Genomic DNA, 21713 nt, shown 5'->3' on the forward strand with positions numbered 1-21713 from the left:
CAGAGTCAAGAGTCAAAGAGCAGAAGTGTCACAGTTTTACAACGTGAAACTTGGTTAAAAGACAACTTGATCAAAGGCACTCAACACAAACAGCCAATCTGAATGGAAAATACAATAAGGGTGCAGACGGACCGAGCTGCCCAGTAACAGAAGTGAACATGGAGTGGTGAGAAGAGGAGTGGAGAGGAGGGGAGAACATGAAAGAGGACAAAGAGCTGCTTGTCTGAGGTCTGTCTGCCCAGCCTGCCGGGAGGGGCTCGGTGCCACTTGTTTGAGGGGTCCCCATGATAAATTTCCACTACTTGACTCTGTCACGCTGTCTGCCACTTGGACAATAACTGAGGTCACAGTAGAGTAGTGGAGCGTTGACATCGGTGCCTGCACAGAGGGGCCACTATCTCTCAACACATGCGCTGATTTCAGAATGCCTGCTCCTCATCATGACTAATACATCTTAAGAAGAGTGGTGGAATGAAGATAAATAAAAGACTTCTCACAGTTGTCTTTTCTTAGACCTGTTTATTTGCATCCATTAATCATGCATATAAGGTCCAAGATTATCCATACAGTTCAAATGCAGCCTATTGATGCAGGCATGTCAAACAGAGAAGGACAGAGATGAATGGGATCCTACTGGTGAGGAAGCACATGACAGCATTTGAAATAGTGTTCATTTACATCTTTGAAATGACTCTGCCGAAAACCAAACCAAACAAACCTCTGGACTGCTAGTACTGTGAGCCCTCTGGGCTCTTGGTTAGTGGTGACAGCCCCCCTCATAATAATGAGGTACATATACCCAATCATAGCGCATGGCTGTGGTATATAAACCACTATAGCAAATATTTCATTTAAGATCATTGGGATCAATTTAAAAAAACGAGTTCCTGAGTTCGGGTTATTAGAAAAATATCAGGAACATCGAAATGGAAACTAAATTAACTTAATAAGCAGCTAATGAGAAGATTAATTCCAATCTGCACTGTTTTGGGGGTCTGCGTGGCTAGAGCTGCTTCACTCGCGGAAACCTGTCATTTCTCTATGAACCTGTGCTCCCTCCTCTTAAAAGAACCTGGGCTGTGTGTATTATGGGTGGGGTGGGGTACTCACTCAGACCGTCCCACCTCCCTCTTTCCCAGTCAAGACGCTCCAAGTTCGTGGAGCGCAAACTCTCCAAAGAGTTTATAGCTCCTGCTTCAGGACTGCACCGGGTTGGAAGGAGCCAAGAAAAATTTAGAGCAGAAACAGATACTTTCACAAGTGGAGTGCGTCGGGAATGGCGAAGAGGCGGAATGGTCCTCTCGCCGACCTGCACATGTGAGCCCAGAGGCCACCGGTAACTTTTTTTTTTTTGTACTTCAAAGGAGACGGGAAACCGGGCAATAACAGAGAAGACAGAGTGGGGAGAAAAGAGAGAAAAGTCCGCTTTGAGCTGACTCCTACAAGTGTCCAATAACATCGACGGGATGGTCGTTCTGCCTGGAATCAGCTGGGTCTTCCTGAGCGCGCTGCTGCACGCTGTGGCACCCTGGGGCGCAGACCGACCGGGCAGACCGAGACAGTGCGACGCTCCAAAGTCGGTGAGTCGTGTTGGGAGGGCTTTCTTAAGTCAGTGACTCTCCGTGTGCACCGGGATGGACGCGTATTTGAAAGTTAATAATAATCTAGGCTACTCCAAGCAAAGATTTGGCCCCGACAAGGTCGTTATTTAGCCCACATAACTGAATGGTGCTAATAACAACCCTACGGCTTTGTGACACTTGTTGTCTGTTCATCCTAAACACCCCTTTCTCTCTAATAACTTCTTTTTGAATTATATGGCGAAACTCCACTGAAGCATTGGGTCACTTTGGAGGGAGATTCTACGACGGGGGGCGCAGAGTCTAGTTTGTCATTAGGCTGTTTTTCTGACTTAGACACTTGTCTATAACAAGCGCAAAGGCTGATATGACTTTAAAGAAAACAGCCTACAATTTCTTATTACTTATGCTTAAATTTATAGTAACAATAACTTAAAGTTATAATAATAATAATAATAATAATAATAATAATAATAATAATAATAATAATAATAATAATAATAACTTTTTGTGCGTTATGTTTATGTAAATGTTCAGGTATATATGAAAGACCCTTATACTGCAGTAAAACTGTGGAGTGGGGACTTAACGTGAAGGAGACTGCCAAGAGAAACTGTTACCGTTTGCCAACTTTATGGCTGTTTATGTGACAAACGCAAGTGGGAACACCCACGGGTGACTTACTTCATTTGGGAAAGTTTCATTGACCTTTCAGAAGTGATCGTGTTTCAGTACTGTGGCGGCTTATTAAAACACTTATCGGGCATATTGGTAAAATTATGGACGTGGCTTGAACTCGCAGACCGTGAGGAAGTGCCGGAGTGCAGCCCGGACATATTCCAGCTCGGTTAATGTGCTTGCCCAGCCGGCTGTCTGACTTCCACTTCTTGCATTTTCGACATAAAGAGCGGGGGGGAAGTTAATGGCCATCGTGACTTCAAGAATCATATCCAACACTCTTTTCTGTTGGAAAAAAAATACAGCACATGAAAACTGCCCAAGAGCCCAGAAACAGTCCAAAACAAAAACAAAACGCTTGGCACTTGAGTGTGCAGAAGATATTATTAAGGAGTTGTTCACAGATCACAGACTTTGTTGTATTAGGTTGTCCTATAATAGTACTGTTGTCAGATATGGCTGAAGGCTTGCTCCATGTGATTTCTAATGCATCAGTACAGTGGTCTCTGTTTTCTGTTAAGTGTAATTACCCCCATAAAAAGGAACCCCGTGCGTCAAGGCTCGCCAGAAAAGTCAAAGCTGCCTTAGTAGAGAGGCTCTCGCCTCTTTTCAGGTCTTACACGAACACCGTCTCACTTTCCACGTCAAAACGTCTTCGTTTACGGTTAGGCCCAAGTACACGTCGTTAACGGTGGACGTGCAAAATGCTTTATTAGTTTCCGCCCTTCCAAAATATGATATGAATCCCTTCCAAACCTTTCCCGTTACTCTTCGCAGACGAGTGGCCTTGCCCAGAGTGAAAATGAGGTTAGAAACACAGAAACAAACGCAGTGTGTCTGCAAAAAATTTTGCCCTGAAATCAAATATGGTCATTTTGATTTATTTTGTCTAGCACAAGTTGGTGCCAGTAATTACGGTATGTAAATTGCAATTAATTATGATGATTATAGAAACATACCACAAGAGCACCGCTATTTGAAAAGTTGAAATGACAAAGGCAGCATTGGCAGTATGCAGTGGAGCACAGCTGAAGAAAATCTTGATTAAATTTTAGAAATAAACATTTTCTAAGAAAAACTTTATTTTACAGTAATGGGTTTCATCCCTCAAATGCCTGATTGCACTGTGTCTCAGCGGCCAGAAGTTTGATATTGTTTATAAAAGCTATTTTTTGTCATATTTAAATAATGCCAACATCAAAGTCATAGCACATGCAAAGCACATTTGCAGAGCAGCTAATAAGAAACATGTTTTAAATGCAGTAGAGCCTTATATTCATTTAGAACGACTGTGATTATTTAATTTCAATTTTGACATTTCTTTCTATTAAAGACAACCACAACAGTAAAAAGCTGTAACACAAACTTTGGAGACAAAATCAGTGCTGTACTTGAGACTGTCAGCATTTCGTCCTCATGCCCGATGTCAAAAAAAGAAAGTAAAATCCCAAATATAAGTATCATAGTGAGGTCAGAATTGAGTGCAGGTTTCTTTCATGGTTTTTATGAGCTCCAGTGTAGTATATTTGCACCACAGCCCTGAAAATGCTTCCCAGGCCTAAAGAGGCTTTGGCAACCGAGGTATGCACCTCAACAATACACGGGGGTCTGTTTACAGCCCAGAAGGCCCCTCTATAAACTCCCTGACTGCAAGTGCTCGCAGCACAGCCCCAGGCTGACTAGACTTCATACTTCCTGCGGTGTAATTTTAAAATAGTATTTCAAATTTTTAACTTGTTGACCTGAGCCCATGAGCCAGTAAACCACAACAGAGGAAAAATCTGTCACTTTCAGTTTTAATGCGAGCTCTAACATGATGGTTTTGGTGTTTTTGTTTCTGTTTACTGTTAAAATCGTTTTCCTCTTCTTCTTTTTTGTGTGTTTTTTATAGCAAAGTGACATGAACTCTTTCCTTTGGAGAGTAAAGCGGGCACCTCCTCACCCACCTTCTTACTTATTTGGTACCATCCACGTGCCCTACACCCGAGTCTGGGACTTCATTCCCAACAGCTCCAAGCAGGCTTTCCATGACAGCAATAATGTTTACTTTGAGCTGGACCTGACTGATCCCCTGACCATCTCCAAACTGACCAGCTGCCAGTTACTGCCCCACGGAGAAAACCTGCAGACCCTGCTACCTCGAGATCTGTACCGCCGACTCAAACGCCATCTTGATTACGTCAAACACATGATGCCTTATTGGATGACAGCTGACCAGCGAGGCCGAGGCCTGTATGCTGACTACCTGTTCAATGCTATTGCAGGGAACTGGGAGAGGAAGAGGCCTGTGTGGGTAATGCTGATGGTAAACTCACTCACAGAATGGGACGTCCGGTCCAGGGGGACACCAGTGCTCGACCTGTTTCTAGCTCAAGAGGCAGAGCGAATGGGAAAGACTACAGGGGCAGTTGAGCAAGTGGAGGAGCAGTGTCATCCCCTCAATGGACTCAACTTCTCTCAGGTAAGAGGATGAAATGACTGTCTTTGCCTTTATTTTTCCTGTGTGTACACAGCCAGAATAGCCGAAGAAATGACAAGAACAATTTGGTGAAGTTGGAGCATCGTTTATCCTCCTGAATACATGAAAATATATACACATATACTGCATGCAACTAAGAATGTGGGAGAAGACAACATAAGGAGAAAGAAGTGATTAAAACATGTCTGCTGTAGACAGCTTTATGGTTATGAACGTCCCTCCACCTCACTACACAAACATATTTAACTGCTGAATCTGGAAAAAGGGTGTGAGAGAGTACACAATAACACACTGAAGAAGGTGAGAAGAGAGGAGCGCTCTCTCTCATTTATTAATGCAGACTGTGTGTCAAGCTCTCTGCAGTAATCCTAAACTCATACTGCAATTTGAGAGGAGTGTAATTACCAAATTACTTGATCAGCAAAACACAGGGTGCATATGCATTTTTAATTGATTGTATCATGTAAAAAGCAATGGAAATATGTTTCTATTTAAAGAATTAGTCAGCAGCTTACTTAAAATAGAGGCTGTAAAACATTTTTCAGGGCATGTGAGTTCCCAGACAAAACTCTATTGAGCCTCAAAAGAAGGAGTAAGATGATCTAATAGTTTTTATTCCCTAATGCAGCCTTTTGACAAAATTTGAAATGAGAAATCTGCATGTGTGTTCACAAAGTATTCATAATCAAACACGTTTGCGTGGACTGCCTACACACAAAGGCACGCTCTACATGTAAAAGGTTCATACATCCATGTTGACTGAGTAATGCAAGAGAATCTGTGAGGGCCTGAACCTCCATGCGAGAGGACGGAGGGCTCGGGAGCTAATTTGAGACGCAGCGGGCTTCCTGCCTCTCCTCTTTCATCAGCACCTCCTAACTACGCTGTCAAAGTCGCGTTGCATGCCCTGCACATGCCTGAGAGCTTTACTAACCCTAGAAATAAGCTAGGGCAGGCACACTATGTTTCTCGGGAGAATATTGCCACTGCCTTTGGGAGTTTTTTTCAGTGTTTATGTCTATTATGTGCCGTACAGGTGTCGTTTTCTTATTACCTTAAGGGTAATAATATGTTTCCTGTTTTTAGTGTATTTAATGTTGATCTGCATTTAGTGCGACAGTCACTGCCCCTAAAAACAACACTGCTTAAATTACACCCAAACATGGTTGAGAAGCAGCACACGTCCAGTTTTAGAAAATAGCGTTTATGTTTCTAAAGAACCTTGACTTGACTTTAATCTTTGAGATGTGTTTTTGCATGAAAAGGCTTTAAACAAAATCATATGACGATCTTTCAAATTCAGATAAGCACATTAAATAGAACTTTTATCACAAATAATTTGAATTTCACCCAACCTGTACATAGGCACCACCGACTCCAGAGCTTCCAACCCCCTTTGCTTCCAGACATGTATGAGAACAATCCAGAGCTGAACTGAAACTGACATGGAAACCATTATTCTCAATTATAATAATTTGTGATTTAATCTGAACACTATGGTTGATTGGATCCCTCTACGCTTGACTATAACAGCGATGAGGTCAGAAGGATGGATACACCAAAAGTTGAACAGAAAATGCGTGGGTGGGAATCAGGGGAAAGAGAAGTGAAACACCAGAGAGAGAAAGTCAGAGATACATTGACTAAGGAGGAAGAAACAGGGGAAAGACGGCGGAGGAGCTGCATGGAGAGTGACCGGCATCTTGTTGCTGCTAATGCTAATCTGAAACATAAGCAAAGGGAGAGCTAAAATGGGAGTTACCCTAAACCTGGCTGGCTCACAGATAATTTGGTCCCAATAAAAAGTACATTTTTAACACCATCCCATAACTCTGACTTTACAGAGAGGCTCTTAAAAACGTGATCACTGATCATTTATCACCTATCACACTGTAGGTATCTCAGTGGAGGGCCCGGTCCCACTGTTACAGTACCAGTACAGTGGACTCCTGGGAGATGGGTGGTCTCGAAGCACTGCTTTGTGACTCATGAATTTAGAGGAAGCAGTTTTTGGCTGAAAAGTGGTACGGCAAATATATCATCCTCTCTGGAATAGGAGGAGGAGGCATGTTTAAAGCAGTAATCTTCTGTTTAGTGGTGGTGTTTGTGGTAGCGTGGGAGGGTCAGAGAGATATCAAGTATAGCAGAACCCTCTTTAGACAATTGTGGTCTAACAAGAGTGCAGTTTGTCTGAGACCTCTCTCTGGTCTTTTTAGATGACAGAGAGGTGTGGATGTCTCTGTGAGAGGCAGTTTAAGGCTGTGGAAACAAAGGCAGGCAGGGTGCATGGTTCTTCTCCAGTCCTTTGAAGGCCGATGTAGGTTGACAGCTGGGCGGTACCAAGTGCTTTCAGCGCAGATTGGAAAAGGCTGGAGACAGTGCAGTCAGCAGAGAGAGTGTACACTCCATAACCAACACTCTTTGTATGTCTTTTGTTCCCTCAAGGGTAGATACATATATTACATAATGACTTATCAAGTAAATGCCACTATCACCATAATAATAGCAACTGTACCATGTGTTATTAATGCACAACATCAAACTCCACTGGCTTATTTGCACCTAGAGTCTGTTCATTTTTGGAGTTGGGACATGGAAGAAAAATTGATTTAGTCCAACACTTCTTTTGGGAAATTTGGTGGTGGCGCTGGCCTGTGATAAGCAACAATATTTACTTTGCCTGGGTCACTTGGCAGCTGAGACCACTGGACCACGTCAAAGGGAAATTGCATCGTATCGGTGGCGCCTTTCTCCTGGGCGGGGGTCATGGGTCATGGTGGGAGGTGGTAGCGGAGCCACAAGCAGCAGAGCGGTAAGGAGACTGGCAGTCTGCTGAGGTCAGCCTGGGCACTGCTGAGCAGGCAGACAGAGACCAGTCTGATGGAGTCCCTTGTTCAACCTCTGACCATTAGTTTCCATCAGCTCAAGCTACTTGCGCAAATAGAGAGCGAGAGATAGATGACCGGTGACAGATTCGAGTGCCGTCACCTTAGGCTTGAAAGGAGATTGGGTAATGTTATTACGAGACGGGAGGGTGGTTGGTGAATCCAGTTTCCTCTGAGTAAGAAGGCGTTCTCCTCCCGATTAGGAGGCGCCCTGTTTACAGATGCAGTGACAGTCTGATGTGTCTATTTCAATCAGTGCAGCTCCTGTGGCATTCCTCTGCTAGAGCAGACATCAGCCTGAGGCTTTCTGCTGTGCTGACGCTGCAGCCTCACACATGCTGTGGTCACAGTGGGGCACTTTCAGGCCTGGGGAGATGGCCAAAGTATCACAACAATGTATTTCTTTATGGTAAAATAATGTGCAAAGTGATGACATTAAGATTTTCCAACATGTGCTTGCAAACATATAATAAAAAATAAACGATAGCAACCGCTGAGTTTACACACAGCGACCATAAAGTGAAACTTTTGTCTGTCTGGGAAAAAAAGACATTCCTTTTAACAGTGTTTAGACTTTTCCCATAAGTCACTACTACTTTATATGATATTAAATATGATTTGTGTTTGGTTTTCCAATTCAGACTGATACAAATCAGCAATTTTGAAGATGATTTAAAAGCAGTGAAATGGTAAAAATAAAATACAGCCTTTCGACGGCGAATGACTTTTTCTGTGGGGATACTGAGGTTTTTGGCTGTGCGTGGCACTTAGATGATGAGCATTTATAGGCGGTGAATGTAATATTGAGAACCCAGGGTAATGAATGGCTCCAAAAGCTGGGCGAGGTTTACAGAAATGAAATCAAAATAAGATTCTCATGCGTCATATTAAATGATGAATGATACTTTGATTTGTGTTCCTTGGACCGTGTTCACCTAAACAGCACATCTTTAAAGGGTGGAATTAAGCAACCAACCTTAGCCATATCCAAATATTTACATTGTAAGTTTGGGTTTAAAGAAATTGTGTTGGCCACAGAGGATGACTGTCTGCACTATACTCTAACTTCCTCTGACCTCCTCACTCTATTTGGGTCTCTGTTGCCTTCTTCTTCATTCCGTATCCTTTTCTCTGACATGTCCCGAGGCTCTGGTTGTCCCGCTTCTCACCTATTGCTCATCCGCACACACAAATCCAAACGCATAGGCTGAGTGGAAAAAGGAGAGAAGGAGGAGGAGGAAAAGCAGAGATGGAGATTGTCTTTAAAGCATGCTGGTGACGTGCATTCCCTCTTTAAGCGTGACATCTGAGGGTGGTTTACATTGAAGCTATAATTACCTGCGCGAATCTGTTGAAAAACTGCAAGGCAACACATATCAGGCTGATCATCTGGTCCTGTCGGCAGGCAGAAGGCAGTCCCTCTGCTGCACTAATGACTTAATAGGCCCCTAAATGACCAAATCGCCCACTGCCATCTAGAAGCACTTAGACAATTATGTACAGGCCAGAACTCTGTAGGCTGAGGGAGGTACAGAAGCAGGATGTGGACAATGTGAAAACAGGAGCGGCGTGCTTGACAACAGAATAGATCACAGTTCTTGTACGTGGTTCGTATTTTTACAGTCATTTTGCGAGACAAAATGTTTCTTCTGTGGTGTTCAATAGCAGGCTGCAATCAAGAAGTAATGGGAGAATATTGCTACAAAAATCAATCCACTGAACTTAAGTGCCGCAATTTCAGTGTTTCTTTTAAGTTGAGAAAGTTAAGCAAACTCTCGTTACTAAATAAATAAGAATACCCCAAAGCGCATGTGTTTCCAGGTTTGATTTTTTTCCTTGGATCTGTAAAACTTGGACTTATGAACAAGATTCATTAATCAACAGTGTACTGTTAACTTCAGTCTAACCAAAAAAACCTGTAAACCCATGTGCTCGTCTATTAACTCGGTGCAGTATCTCTATTCGTTGCTTCCAACAGAGTTCACGTCCCTTCTCCCTCTGAGTACCTGAGAGACCTGAGGTAATGATTCCACCACATTGTCGCTAAGCCGAGGCAGTGAGTTAAGCACGGCAGGTTGAAGCGCTCTTCCATACTTTTGAATTTATTTTGCCAAAAGCCTTCCCTCCTTCCTTCGCCCACATTCTCCCTTTGGTGGAGAAATGAGGGTTTCTGTCAGGGTAAATTGTAGAGACCTCTTGTCATACTGTGAATTCATCTAAACTCCACACTCTTCTTCACTCAGAACAATGCTGCTGATCACACACACACACACACACACACACACACACACACACACACACACACACACACACACACACACACACACACACACACACACACACTATAGCCAGCTTCTCTATAATTATTTTGTCATCCTAACTGTGGAAATTGCAGTAAATCTTCAGGTACACTCAAAGAAACATTCACAAGCACACATATTAAACTTTGATATTTTCTCACCACAATAAGGGAAAATTGATTTTCATAAGGCTGGAGGTTGCTTTCTATGGGGAGGGCAGGTAGTTTCCAGGGTGGCTGAAGTCAATCTCAGGTTGTCTGGGCCAGAGGCTGATTGATCACAGACAGGAATGTGACCGACTGATTTCCTCAGAGACCCACTTGGCCCCTCTGGAATGTTGTTGTCTTTTGGGACATTGTTGTTTTATAACCTTTGTTTAACCAGGTTAACCCTGCTAGATCTAAGGATCAGGGTGTGAGCAGCGCAAAAAGCTACACTTTCGTTGTAGAAATTTCTCTCATAATTCTGTTCTTTCCTGATGCATATCTTTAATCTTCATGCCTAGATGGGATAAAACAGAAAACAAAATAGATTTGCTAGTTGTATAAGGTTCAGACAATATTTTATAATGATTTTTATCATAACTCAAGGATTTTATGGGTGTTGGGCAACCACCTGCTCTAAAGGTACCTTTAGTGTGCCACAAACAATTCTCTTAAAAGAGATTTCCTGGTGTTTTGAACATGGTGGTGCAAATCCCCCATAAATATTTAACTGGGAGGAGATCTGGGAACTGTGAAAGGAATAACATATGACTCTTATCATTTGTTTTTATAGCCATCAGCCTTTTCTTTGACCCTCATATGCCTTCAGCTATGAACAGTGCCATCCTTAAAGAGACCACTTCCTAATTTTAATGCCCATCTAGGAATTGGCATTGCAAATTAGGTTAGGCAAATAATCCTGTGTTCTGCGGCATGGTTCGTGTCACATGTGTGTCTACACAAATAAATTAATGTTTCAGTTTAGTAAAAAAGTTAACAAAAAAACCAAAAAGCAATCTTCAAAACAGAATCCCTCACAGAAGAAAGGGGGGCCACAGAGGGCTTAAATCTAATTAGACATAAAAAATATCTTGCGTACACATGCAAAGCGTAAAACAGTAGTGCCTGACAACTAACTAACCGGACATTGTGGCATGTCAGTATCAGCCTGAAGAGGTGAACATGGAAAAATAGATTGCCAGCGTGCCATGGCATGCAACTTTCCATGTCAGATACTTGGTGGTCCAAGATGAATTCAGCTTCTCAGTCAGCCTGTGACATCAGCCACACATACCTCACACACCTCTCACACACACTGGTGGCCAACAATCATAAATAGGTGCCAGTAGGGAGCAACTGTGTGTATGAGTGTGTGTTGTGTGATGCAGGCTTGTCAGGATTAGGTAGCATTAGCGGAGCCCTCACACTGAACTCAGTTTTAATGTGATTCCTCCTTTCTACCCCCAACGCCCTGTCCCCATTATACACAACCCAGTGGAGCACTTCAGCTCTGCTTGTACCCTGCCCCTCTAACGCTCACCTCTCTATACCCCCCTTCAGAAAAACATGTTCAAGCTCATTTTCACTCTCACACCCTTTACCTGCATTATCCTGTAAGTCAAATAATATTTTTGTAGTCCCGCTTTTTATGTGTTTTTGCAGTCAGACTTGTGGGGCACATGTACGTCATTTTTTTTGGCAATACTGCGCGTCACACATGGCACATATTCACACTTGGCTCTGTGGAGTGTAAAACAGATTTCCTTCTGCTAGAAGTCTCATATAGAAAGCAGTCATTTGTATGCAGCAAAAATACAATTTTCATACTCCAACTTTCTGGTTCAAGGGGAGTAGGTGACCTGTGAGAGTTAAGATTACCTCCATTCAATAATGTAGATGTAAGATGGCAGGTGAGCGGCTTTCTTTGACAACAGTGGCATTTTTGTAAACTAAGCAGAACAATATAATGCATCAAATGATCCTGTCTGTGAAAAGTCAGCTAGTCAAGCTCTCTGATTAGCATTATGGAGGCAGGGGACATGATTACAGTTCAATTCTGTGAATTCAAAAGACATTTACCTGCACTGTTCTAACATGAGAACATCTCACAGACTTTGTACCACAGAGCTGTCAGAGTAAAGACTGTGTATTTTCTGAGACCCTTGTTACATTGTATTCACATCAGTCAGGTTTTGTGTAGAAAAGTTCAGGGTTGTAGTGAATAAAAATTATAAAATTATAATGTATGTAATGTTTTTGTCAGAAAAAACAAAAACAAATAACAGAACAATTTCATTCTAATGCTATTTTTTTCTGTCTCTGACTGAGAATGTCTCTCAGCCAAGGTGAAACGACCAGTTGGCTCTCTTGAAGCAAGGCTCCACTCATAAACTTTATTAGGGAGCACATAAATCCTATAGTCCTATCATCCCTTGAACAGTTGGATACAGTTACTCCCTTTGCACACCTCTAGAGGAGTACCTGTGAGCTGAAGCAAAACCAGCAGAGAGAAAAGCATGCAAGAAGTAAGTTAGCGGTAAGGACCAGAGGGTAAATAAACAGACAAGACAGAAAGCAGATAATCAGAAAGGCAAGCAGGCAAGAAAGAAAGAAAGACAAGAAGCAGGCGAGCAGGAGAAAGGATCCAGTACCATTAACAACACTGCAGATGCTCTGGTCTGCAGTGTTGTTAACAACATTTTGCAGGGATAGATTACCCCAGAGATAAGCGAAAGCACAAACATTGAGCTCCAAAGGTCAAACTAAGCTTAGCCACTAATTTGAAAAATGCTACCTTCTGCCCAAACTTTCTTCTCGCCATTGCAAATCTGTTCTCAGCCACTCACAGTGCTGTTGCCAGGTTCCTTTCTGTTACACATAACAAAAGTATCTAGACTATATGCGTCTGTCTTTGCTAACCACCTTTTTGAGTTGTATTTTTATAACACACCTGGGTATAGGGTTCTGAAGGTTGATGCACAGCTACTATGTAATTAGACTAAAAACTGTATTGAGTGTAATGTGAACCCATGTATACAGTTAGGTGAAATTTTTGGATGCTGACTCAGATTTCACAGTTTCTTACACCACTGTCAGTTTGAAATGATGCAATTGGAAATTAATCCCTAAAAAAGAGGGAACTGCGTACAAAGTAGCAGCAATACCTGTGAAATAGCTGTAAAACAGCATTTAGAGGGTTTATTTGCACCCATAAATTTAACCAAGAGTCTGCACTTCACCTGCATCATTTCAAATTTATTGTAGTGGTGTACACATGTAAAATTCAGGCACTGTCAGTAGTTTCCAAGCCAGACTGAATCATCGGGATTTATCTGCTTCTGTTTCAAATTCTGCAACTCGTTAGAATAGATTATACCAGTAAAATACAAAAATGAGCTTTTAGCAAAGACCATAAGCATCCGATCAATAAATATATTGTTTTCCTATGAGATTTTGGTCTCTGTTCCATCTTTCCAGTTAGAGTTCACAGAACTTTTCCTGAGTTAGACTGACTGAAGGACTAGGTTGGCCTTGCACTTGCCCTCTGGATGACCCCATTCCTTTGCCTTAGGCCCAGTTTCTTCTCCGTGCCCCTCACACTGCAGTTGAATGTGACATTTTTAGTTCTATATAACGACGCAGGCTGGAGTCAGGTAGCCTTTGCAAGTTTGGGTTTAACAAGCTAAGCTGTTTAAGAAGTACATGAATGGATGAGGATTATTTCTCTTTTCTATCAGGTAAGTACAGCATTGGGACAATGATGAAAGTGAACGTAATCTCCAAATAATTTGCTGAACTCCTTGGCTCTCGTTCTGCAAGCTTATAGAGAAATTCCTGTCCTTTTGGTGTGTTAAAAGGATAATAAATATATATGTATATATATATATATGTATACAATAAAAATTGGCTGCCCTGCTGCTGACGTCTGACCCGGTCAATCCTTATCACGGGAGAAAGGGCAAAAAAAGAGAAAAGCATGGAAAAGGCGATTATGAAGAAAGAGAAAATTGAAAGGATAGGGACACCCAGTGAGTCAGGAGACGAAGGAGTCTCCATGTCACTAATTCAAACTAGAGGGAGTGAAGAGGAAAATAAAAATGCTCAATTTGGTGGTACTGGAGAGAGAACGGCAACAGTAACACAGGAATACTTTCTACACTTGATAGCTTCCCCTGTGCCAAAATAAAAGACAACAATAATAAACTGGATGCTGCTGTGAAGTAACTTTCTCTTCTCCATTTTTGCTTTTGATTGTTTTTTCCCCCTGAAATGTTCTTTCACATCACGGTTAATTTCACCTGTCAGTCACTTGCACCGTTTTTCCAGCAAAGTTTTCTACCTTTCCCAAGGCACACACTTTCTTGGCATCCACTGGAACAGTTTAAATATAATATCAAACATATGGCAGAGTTTACAGAACGTAAATGAGATGAGAAATCAAATTTATGTAGCAGGACTGTGGTCTCCGAGGGGTGCCGTTGTTTAGGGAGAGCCTAAATGACGGGCAGCTGTAATTACAGCCACAAAACTGTTGCGAGAGATCAGAAGATGAAGGGGATGGTTTAACTGAGAGAACCAAGAGGACAGTGAGGATGGAGGGAAAAGCCCAGGGGAATATTTGGGGTGAGTGGGAAGGGGAAGAAGCTGACAAAGAGGGTCTCTCTCAGTGGGTGGCTCTTTTTCTCATTTTTCTTCCTTGGGCTCTCTTGTGGGTGTGCATCATGTGACGATGTGTAATTGGCCTGTGGTCACACCAGAGTTGTGCAAACAGATTAGCAGGGAAACATGTCAGCCTGAGGGGCTGCGGAGGTGAATGTGTGTTTTGTGTGAATCACAGATGTGGGATTGTGTGGGAAATGGTTTGATGGAGTAAAACCTATATTAATGGTGAACAGGTGGGGCAGTTGACTTTGTCACAGACAAATTTGTTGTCGTGGGCACTTGGGAAATGTCTAGAGTTCTCGGGCAGTCTTTATGCACAGTTACACGCACATATAATAATACCAACACATGCATCCATACACAAAGACTTGCAATGCTTCATTTTCATTCACTAAATTGAATTATGTCTGCACTGTACTCATATATTCCAGAGGTTCAGTGTGGTTTTAAGCACACTGGAGATTACAAGCCTTGCTCTCACTGCCATAAAGCCCAGCACTGCAGAAACTCAACAGAAGTTCATTGTGTGATCAGCCTGGTATTTTAAAAACTTTCATATTAAGTCTGCAGCTCATTCCCAATACCAGCTTATATCCTTTTTTAGAGTTTTAAATCTAAACCCGATGCATCTTTATACATGGGTGAATTTCGTATGCCTGTCTCATCGCAGCCATTTCACAGCCAAATAAACTGTCGTTCAAATGTGGACATATGAATTTTTCACTTCAGTAATATGATAAACATTTTCTGGTGTGCAAGAGAGGGCCCGGTTGGACCAGTGTTTGACACAGAAACAATGTCCTCTCTGGGATAACCACATTGCAGTTTTGGGGCATCTGACCACAGTAATTTTGGTTATGGCTCACTCACACGAGAACAAAAATAGGACGGCAACCTCATTGCGACTAGGAAAAATCGGTGGTAGCCTCGTGACTCCACTGGATTTGTTCGACTGTCAGAGACAGATTACAAGTAATTATACCAACCACCTGGTTGTTGAGTTGAGAGTGCAAGATCCTCGGGGTTGCGGTTTGAGGGTGCCAGACCATCAACTTCTGGAAGACCACTTTCAATTGCATAGTTATTGCACAGGTTGCCAAGTGCGGGCCAACTTCAAACAACTGGGGTCTGACTTGGTGTGACTGCAGTCACGTTCAGATTGGCAAAGGTTTGCAAATAACTATTCTGCACCAATGAGTACAACTCAGTCAACGCAATAGGGGATGTGACATGCCTCAGCTGGTTGCCAAGTAGTTGTATTCTGGTTCTATTCCTATATAAAAGCAAGTTAAGTCCTGCAGCAACTACAGATTTCCAAATTTCTTTTTCAAATCTATGAGGTTCTGGCTGGAATTTCTATTACTATTATTTCTAATTACAATTAATCATGCTAGCATCACAAACAAAATGTATGTAATTACCAGCTTGACCACATTCTATAACAAACATATATACAGAGGCTCCCTGTCCTACTGTGATACGTCACTTTTAAGTTAAGATTAGTTGTAGACTGGGAGACTACATTTAATTTCGAGATATTGCCATCATCAGTAGTTAAAGTTAATATTGACACTGAAATAGCAGCTTTTCATTGTAAAAATGTAAAGGAACTGCCCCATTGAGCACTGCTCTCAGCTAAAGTTGAGTGTGGGAACAGAGAGATGATGCACAAGTAAGCATTCCTGGAGCTGAGCTGAGGAGACAGACAATCAAAGACTGTTAGGTAGAATAAGAGCCGCAAAGAAATCTCATGGACACACTGTACGAGCCCATTCAGATACATGAGTTTAACTTGGCTGAAGAAAGTCAATGTGTAAGCACATGCCGTTATTGGTTTCTGATGCCCCTGTCAACTCAGTGCCAAACCACCTGCCTTCAGGTAGTAACAACATCACATAATATACCACCAAGTGTGGGTGGCCATAGTATTTTACCCTTAAAAAAACAAACCCTTTACATGTATATTCCCTTTCATAGCTAGAAGTGTCTAGTTTGTGTAAATCCACATTTGTCTTATAGTGTAGGATTGTGTTATTTTTTTCTGAGACTTCTTTCTAATAAGCCATTACTTACAGGAGTTTAAAAAAAGGCGTTTTAACTTGTTCAGAAATTATTTACACATGTTTTAAATGTCTAGTGTATTAACGGCTACTAGAATGGAAAACGTTCTACTCGTTTCTTTTTAGGACAGCTCGTCATATTCCCTATAATGCTTTATATCAATATAAAACATATTATTTTTGCTATTATAGTGAACTGAAAAGCGTCTGCAAATGATGTATTTAATGTCATTAAAACCTGCTAAACTGGTAGTTTAGTCCAGACTGTGAATTCACTGTTGTTAGACAGAGTTAGTTGCTATTTCTGTCATTTATTACTTTTTTATTTCATATTTTTAGATTAGCACATATATTATAAATCATTAGAATTATAAATTGCTTTAGAAATACTGTATTTACAGACCCCCTATCCTCTGATAGAGATGACTGACGCAGAGTCTCCAGCTCTCCACGAAAGAGTTCACTCACAATCTCCAAAACAGAAATGTGATATTTCAGTACTGGACAACACAGGGCACCGTTTTCAGATTTCTTTCTGAATCCTCCTGAAAGCCGTATCAGTGTTAAAAAAACATCAGTCAGTGATGAACAAATGAACACACCATCACAATAAACAGTTTCTAATGGATGAGGCCTCCATCGTCATGTTGCTATGAAACATAACACAATCTGATAATACAGAAAATATGGTCTGCTCTCCGTGTGAGCCAATTCTGGATTGACATGAACAAATCCAGTGTTTTTGATTGGTTTTTCTGCTGTTGATTCTCACAGGTAATAGTGTCAGTGCCCGGGGCAGCCGACAGGAGCCTGACAGACATGCGGTGCAGGCATGCACGCCATTGTTGACAGTCGAAAGCTAGATCTTTGTGAAAAGCTCATGGAGAGCGAGTGAGTGTTGGAATGGAAACACAAGGCTATTTTATCAGATGCCAAAATGCAAAGGGGAGAACGCATGAGAGACATAGAGGAAGAGAGTTAGAGAAAGACAGAGAGCGAGAGAGAGGCCAGAGCCCGTCAAAGCCTCTGTAGTGAGTCGTGGTGACGGCCAACCTATGCACTTGAGAGCAGTGCGAATGGCTTTTTAATGCCTGCTAACAGCCAGGGTATTTAGTTGGATGCGGGAATGGATGAAGGGATATGCTGAAGGATGGGAGGGATGGAGAAAGGATGAGTGACGACAATGTTTGGACAAGAGGTCCCAGCTGACCACTGCTGCAGCGCTGCTGCCCAGTCACTGTACAGCTGCAGGACTCAAGTTCATCCTGTGCTTTGTGCTATTAGTGATCACAGATTTAACATTGTGGTCTTTTCTCTGACTCCAACCTCATTTATCTTGGTCATGCCTCATATTTTTCTTGAGGTCTTGGTATTTTGCTTGAGACTGACACAAATGACGTTTCAATTATGTGGAAATCACAGACATAATTGCCAGTGATGCTCTTCTATCTATAGATGTCTGTTCAGCCGGCTGGTTATGCACTCAGTCAGACTAAACTTGAGTGAATATGCTGTTGACAAGTGCTGTCCAATGCAAATACAAGAGAAAGTCTGATGGCCAAAAGGAGTGCCACTGTCTTGCCTTTTTCTGCAGTTAGACTAAACTTTTGTTTGATCGAATCTTTTCCTTCATGATAGTGAGTTCACCATTTCCTACAGCAAGACAAAACTCATGTCATATCTGTCAAAGAGAACCTATTACAATAACCTCCAGCTCCATATTATTATTGAACTAAAGTAATTTCATGATTCACGGTTCGAAAGACTACTTGTTTGTCTTATACTAGGCCTTGGCGCAGCATTTCAACTTCTAAAACAAGTTGTTTTAGCTAAACACTTTCTAAAATTGAGCACTTACAGCAGAATGAAGTCCGAGCTTTTGGCAAACATTGATCCCTTGCACATACTGACATCATCTGGATCTTGATGCCAGCCCTAATCGGTTTTCACTTATTCCAACTGCCTCTCATGTGGCGATAGGAACCTCTGTAAACATTATAAATTACCACATTGGGAGCTCGTCCTTTTATGACAAGAACCAACAATGTTTGATCCTTTGAACTTCTCACAGTTTACAATTGCTAATACATCATTTTATAATGTTCCCAAACATCTTTATCATAATAAGATAATAATTAACAACAGACCAGACACTAACAACAAGCCAGTAAGCAACGACCTGCTGCTCTTGTACACATTACATTCACCTTGTCTCAGTCCACCAATGCCATTGTCACTCCATATTACATCTAGCACTTTCATTATTAATGTTATCATTATTAGCAGCAAACTGGATTGCATGCTTCTAACAGGTGATTGAAACATCGCCCACTAATTATAGTTCTGGATACAAACAGGAGCAGTGATGGAATTGCTGTTGTTTATGAGAACATTGTTAATTGTGAATCTGCGTCATGCATCTCTGCAAGAAACATTTAAAAAGTCATGAAATTGGAACATGATCAATAGATTTTTATAATGAGCTATTGAGTCCAAATGCTACAAATGATATAAGACAGAAGAAGGAACAACAAATGAATCTGGAAACTATTTAATTGACCTTTGTGTCATAAAACGGCATATTTGAGGAAAAGCGTACTGCTTCATTCCAAATGTTTAAAAACTGAAAGACAGCCAGAATCCATTTTTTATGTTTATCAGAAGAGGATTTCTGAAGAAAGGAACTGGTCGGGTCATATATACAGTACTACACAAACTACACTATCTTACCTCATCCCTGCTGGTGTTTACATAAAATGGCCCCTGACTCAAACAAAAGCGGGAATGCTCCTTGGAAACCGTGTGAAGAGAAGATTAGAGTGATGAAGATGGGAAAGAGGATGGGAAAAAATCAAACTACATAAATTTACAGGAAGAAGTCAAAATGCTAAAGAAAGAAAACTAAAAGTGAAAAAGTTGTCTTTGTTTTTTCTTGGTTTCTGATTTTTCAGATTCTTAAACAGAAACTTTGTTAAGTTTTCTGAACTGTTGTTCTTTGCTTTTCATGTAATTCTACCTTTATATTTAGTTTCCAAAGATTTTTATGCAACCATTTCTAAATTTCTTACTCTCCATATTACTTGTGTTGTGCATAGTAAGGAGTGTTATCTGGTGTTTACTAAATCACTTATTGTAGAAATTGATAGGTTTAGGGCTTTAAAGGAAATTAACTTAATTCTTTTTGGGGGGGTTCGACATCACAACACAAAATTGAATCCATCAGTTTGTGGAATTTTGTCAGTATCCTATTATTTCAATTTATGTGTGAAAAAATAAAGAATCCTGAATCCTCAAAGCCCTCAAATCTCTTCACGCCTCACCTTACCCACAGAGAGATTCGGAACGCGAGGTCTGATTTTAGTCTGCAAGTTGATTCAGGAATTCCATTTGTCTTCACTTGGGCTCAGCTTTGACTGTGGAGATGGGATTTTGTTGTTTTTTTTTTTGTTTGGGAGCGTGCCAAGTTTTGGAAAGATTTTTGGGCACGTCTGTGGGATGGTAGATGTTCCCTTCAATTGAATCACATTTCTCGCAAATCAGATGCTTATCTTGGATCGCTCGCAGTCATCAGTGCACGAGGAACTGTGGATGAAATCATTTTGAAGGACGTCTGGTTTGGATTCAGGTTTTTTAGGGTACCACTGCCCACCCAGGTGGACTTGCTGATCTGGCTCTTGTAAAAAGGAACTCTAGTCCACTTTGTCTCCCAGAGAAACACAAATAAATTCTTTTTAATCAGCAGTGGATTCTTCAGTGGCTCATTTGGAAAGAATGTAATTGAAACTTAAGGTAACATTATCCATAAGGTAAATGTGCTTTGGTAAGCTTCATTTCTTTCTCTGGCCTTTGATATACTCAAGGGTGAACTTGCAGCAATTTGGGTGAAGACACAATTAGTTGAGCAGAAAATGGAAGTGGGCTCTGAGACTGTGACTGAACACCAGGAATTGTAAAACTCACGCAGAATGGAAGCTATTTCAACAAATGATTAAATACAAACTCTCCGATATCATGAGAGCTCGTTGGCTCTCACTTCCTGTCTGTCCTCTTTCCTTCATGTTCGCTGCTTTTCTGCCAGCACTGGCGTCTAACGCTCTTTGGAAGTGCTGAGGGGGAAAGGTCCTGAGTTCAGCTCCTCTGAAAGGGGATCTAAACCGCGTGCTAACAAGAATGCCAAGCCTAACAGGGACTGACAGCTCATCGCACTGAGAACTGCTGTGTGCATGTGTGTGTGCGAGGGTTGGGGGTTGGTGTTGGAGCGTGCCAAATATCTGTGTGCATTTATTATGAGAAGGCAAACATCCCTGGTGAAGCTTAATAACTCACTTATTTCTTCACACACATGCATGCAGGAATGCACCTACATAAACACACTCCAAGATGATGGGTAAATTGCACACACACAATCACACAGGCGTATTGTCTACAGGCATCAATCAGTCAGGGATAATAATATTTAGGAATCTGATTGGAAATGTAAGGGATAACACCCCCTCCCTCACACACACACACACACACACACACACACACACACACACACACACACACACCTCCCACTTAACTGCATCATTGCCTTAACCACAAGCTTCTCTCTCTTCTCATCTATCTGGCCTCAGATGAAAAGCAGATGGATTAGACTCGAGTGGAAGAGACACAAAATGAAATACATGAAGACGAATAAAACAGGCGTAAAGTCAGATTCAGGTTAAAGGGTCAGAATTAGACACTGGAGAGGAAAAAAAACCTCAAAAAATAAGACAGAGATAAAGTGAGAGGGTACTAAAGAGAATGTAAGAGACAGAAAGCAGGAGAGCGCTCAAGAGAAAGTGGGAGAGACCGACAGACAGCAAGAGGAAGATAAAGGCAGCTGAGAGGTCAGGTCTGGAGCGAGGGAACAGGCAGCCATTTTCAGATGAAAGGAATCCAACCAATCCCCTCAATGATAAACATGTGTCCGTATCACCCATCGCGAGATTCCGCTCTATTTATGTATGTGTGTATTTGCGAGACAAAGTGAATTCTAACACTGACACTGATAATTATGATATACACTTGTAGCAGTCACACTCGTGCTGTATGCGTGTT

The 21713-nt window shown here is 41.6% G+C and overlaps 1 protein-coding gene across 2 annotated transcripts in view; it reads left to right on the forward strand.

The window, feature by feature from the left end:
* Positions 1-1091: 1091 nt before the first annotated feature.
* Positions 1092-21713, forward strand: part of trabd2b (TraB domain containing 2B) — a 73392-nt gene continuing 52770 nt past the window's right edge. For both annotated transcript variants that reach the window (XM_082522957.1, XM_082522958.1), the window contains exons 1-2: positions 1092-1580; positions 4150-4719. In XM_082522957.1, the coding sequence (XP_082379083.1) occupies positions 1467-1580; positions 4150-4719 (684 nt within the window). In that variant the 5' untranslated portion in view covers positions 1092-1466. The remainder of the gene's footprint in view (positions 1581-4149; positions 4720-21713) is intronic.

The sequence above is a fragment of the Aulonocara stuartgranti genome (assembly GCF_965226115.1).
Source record: "Aulonocara stuartgranti genome assembly, chromosome: 23".
Lineage (NCBI taxonomy): Eukaryota > Metazoa > Chordata > Actinopteri > Cichliformes > Cichlidae > Aulonocara > Aulonocara stuartgranti.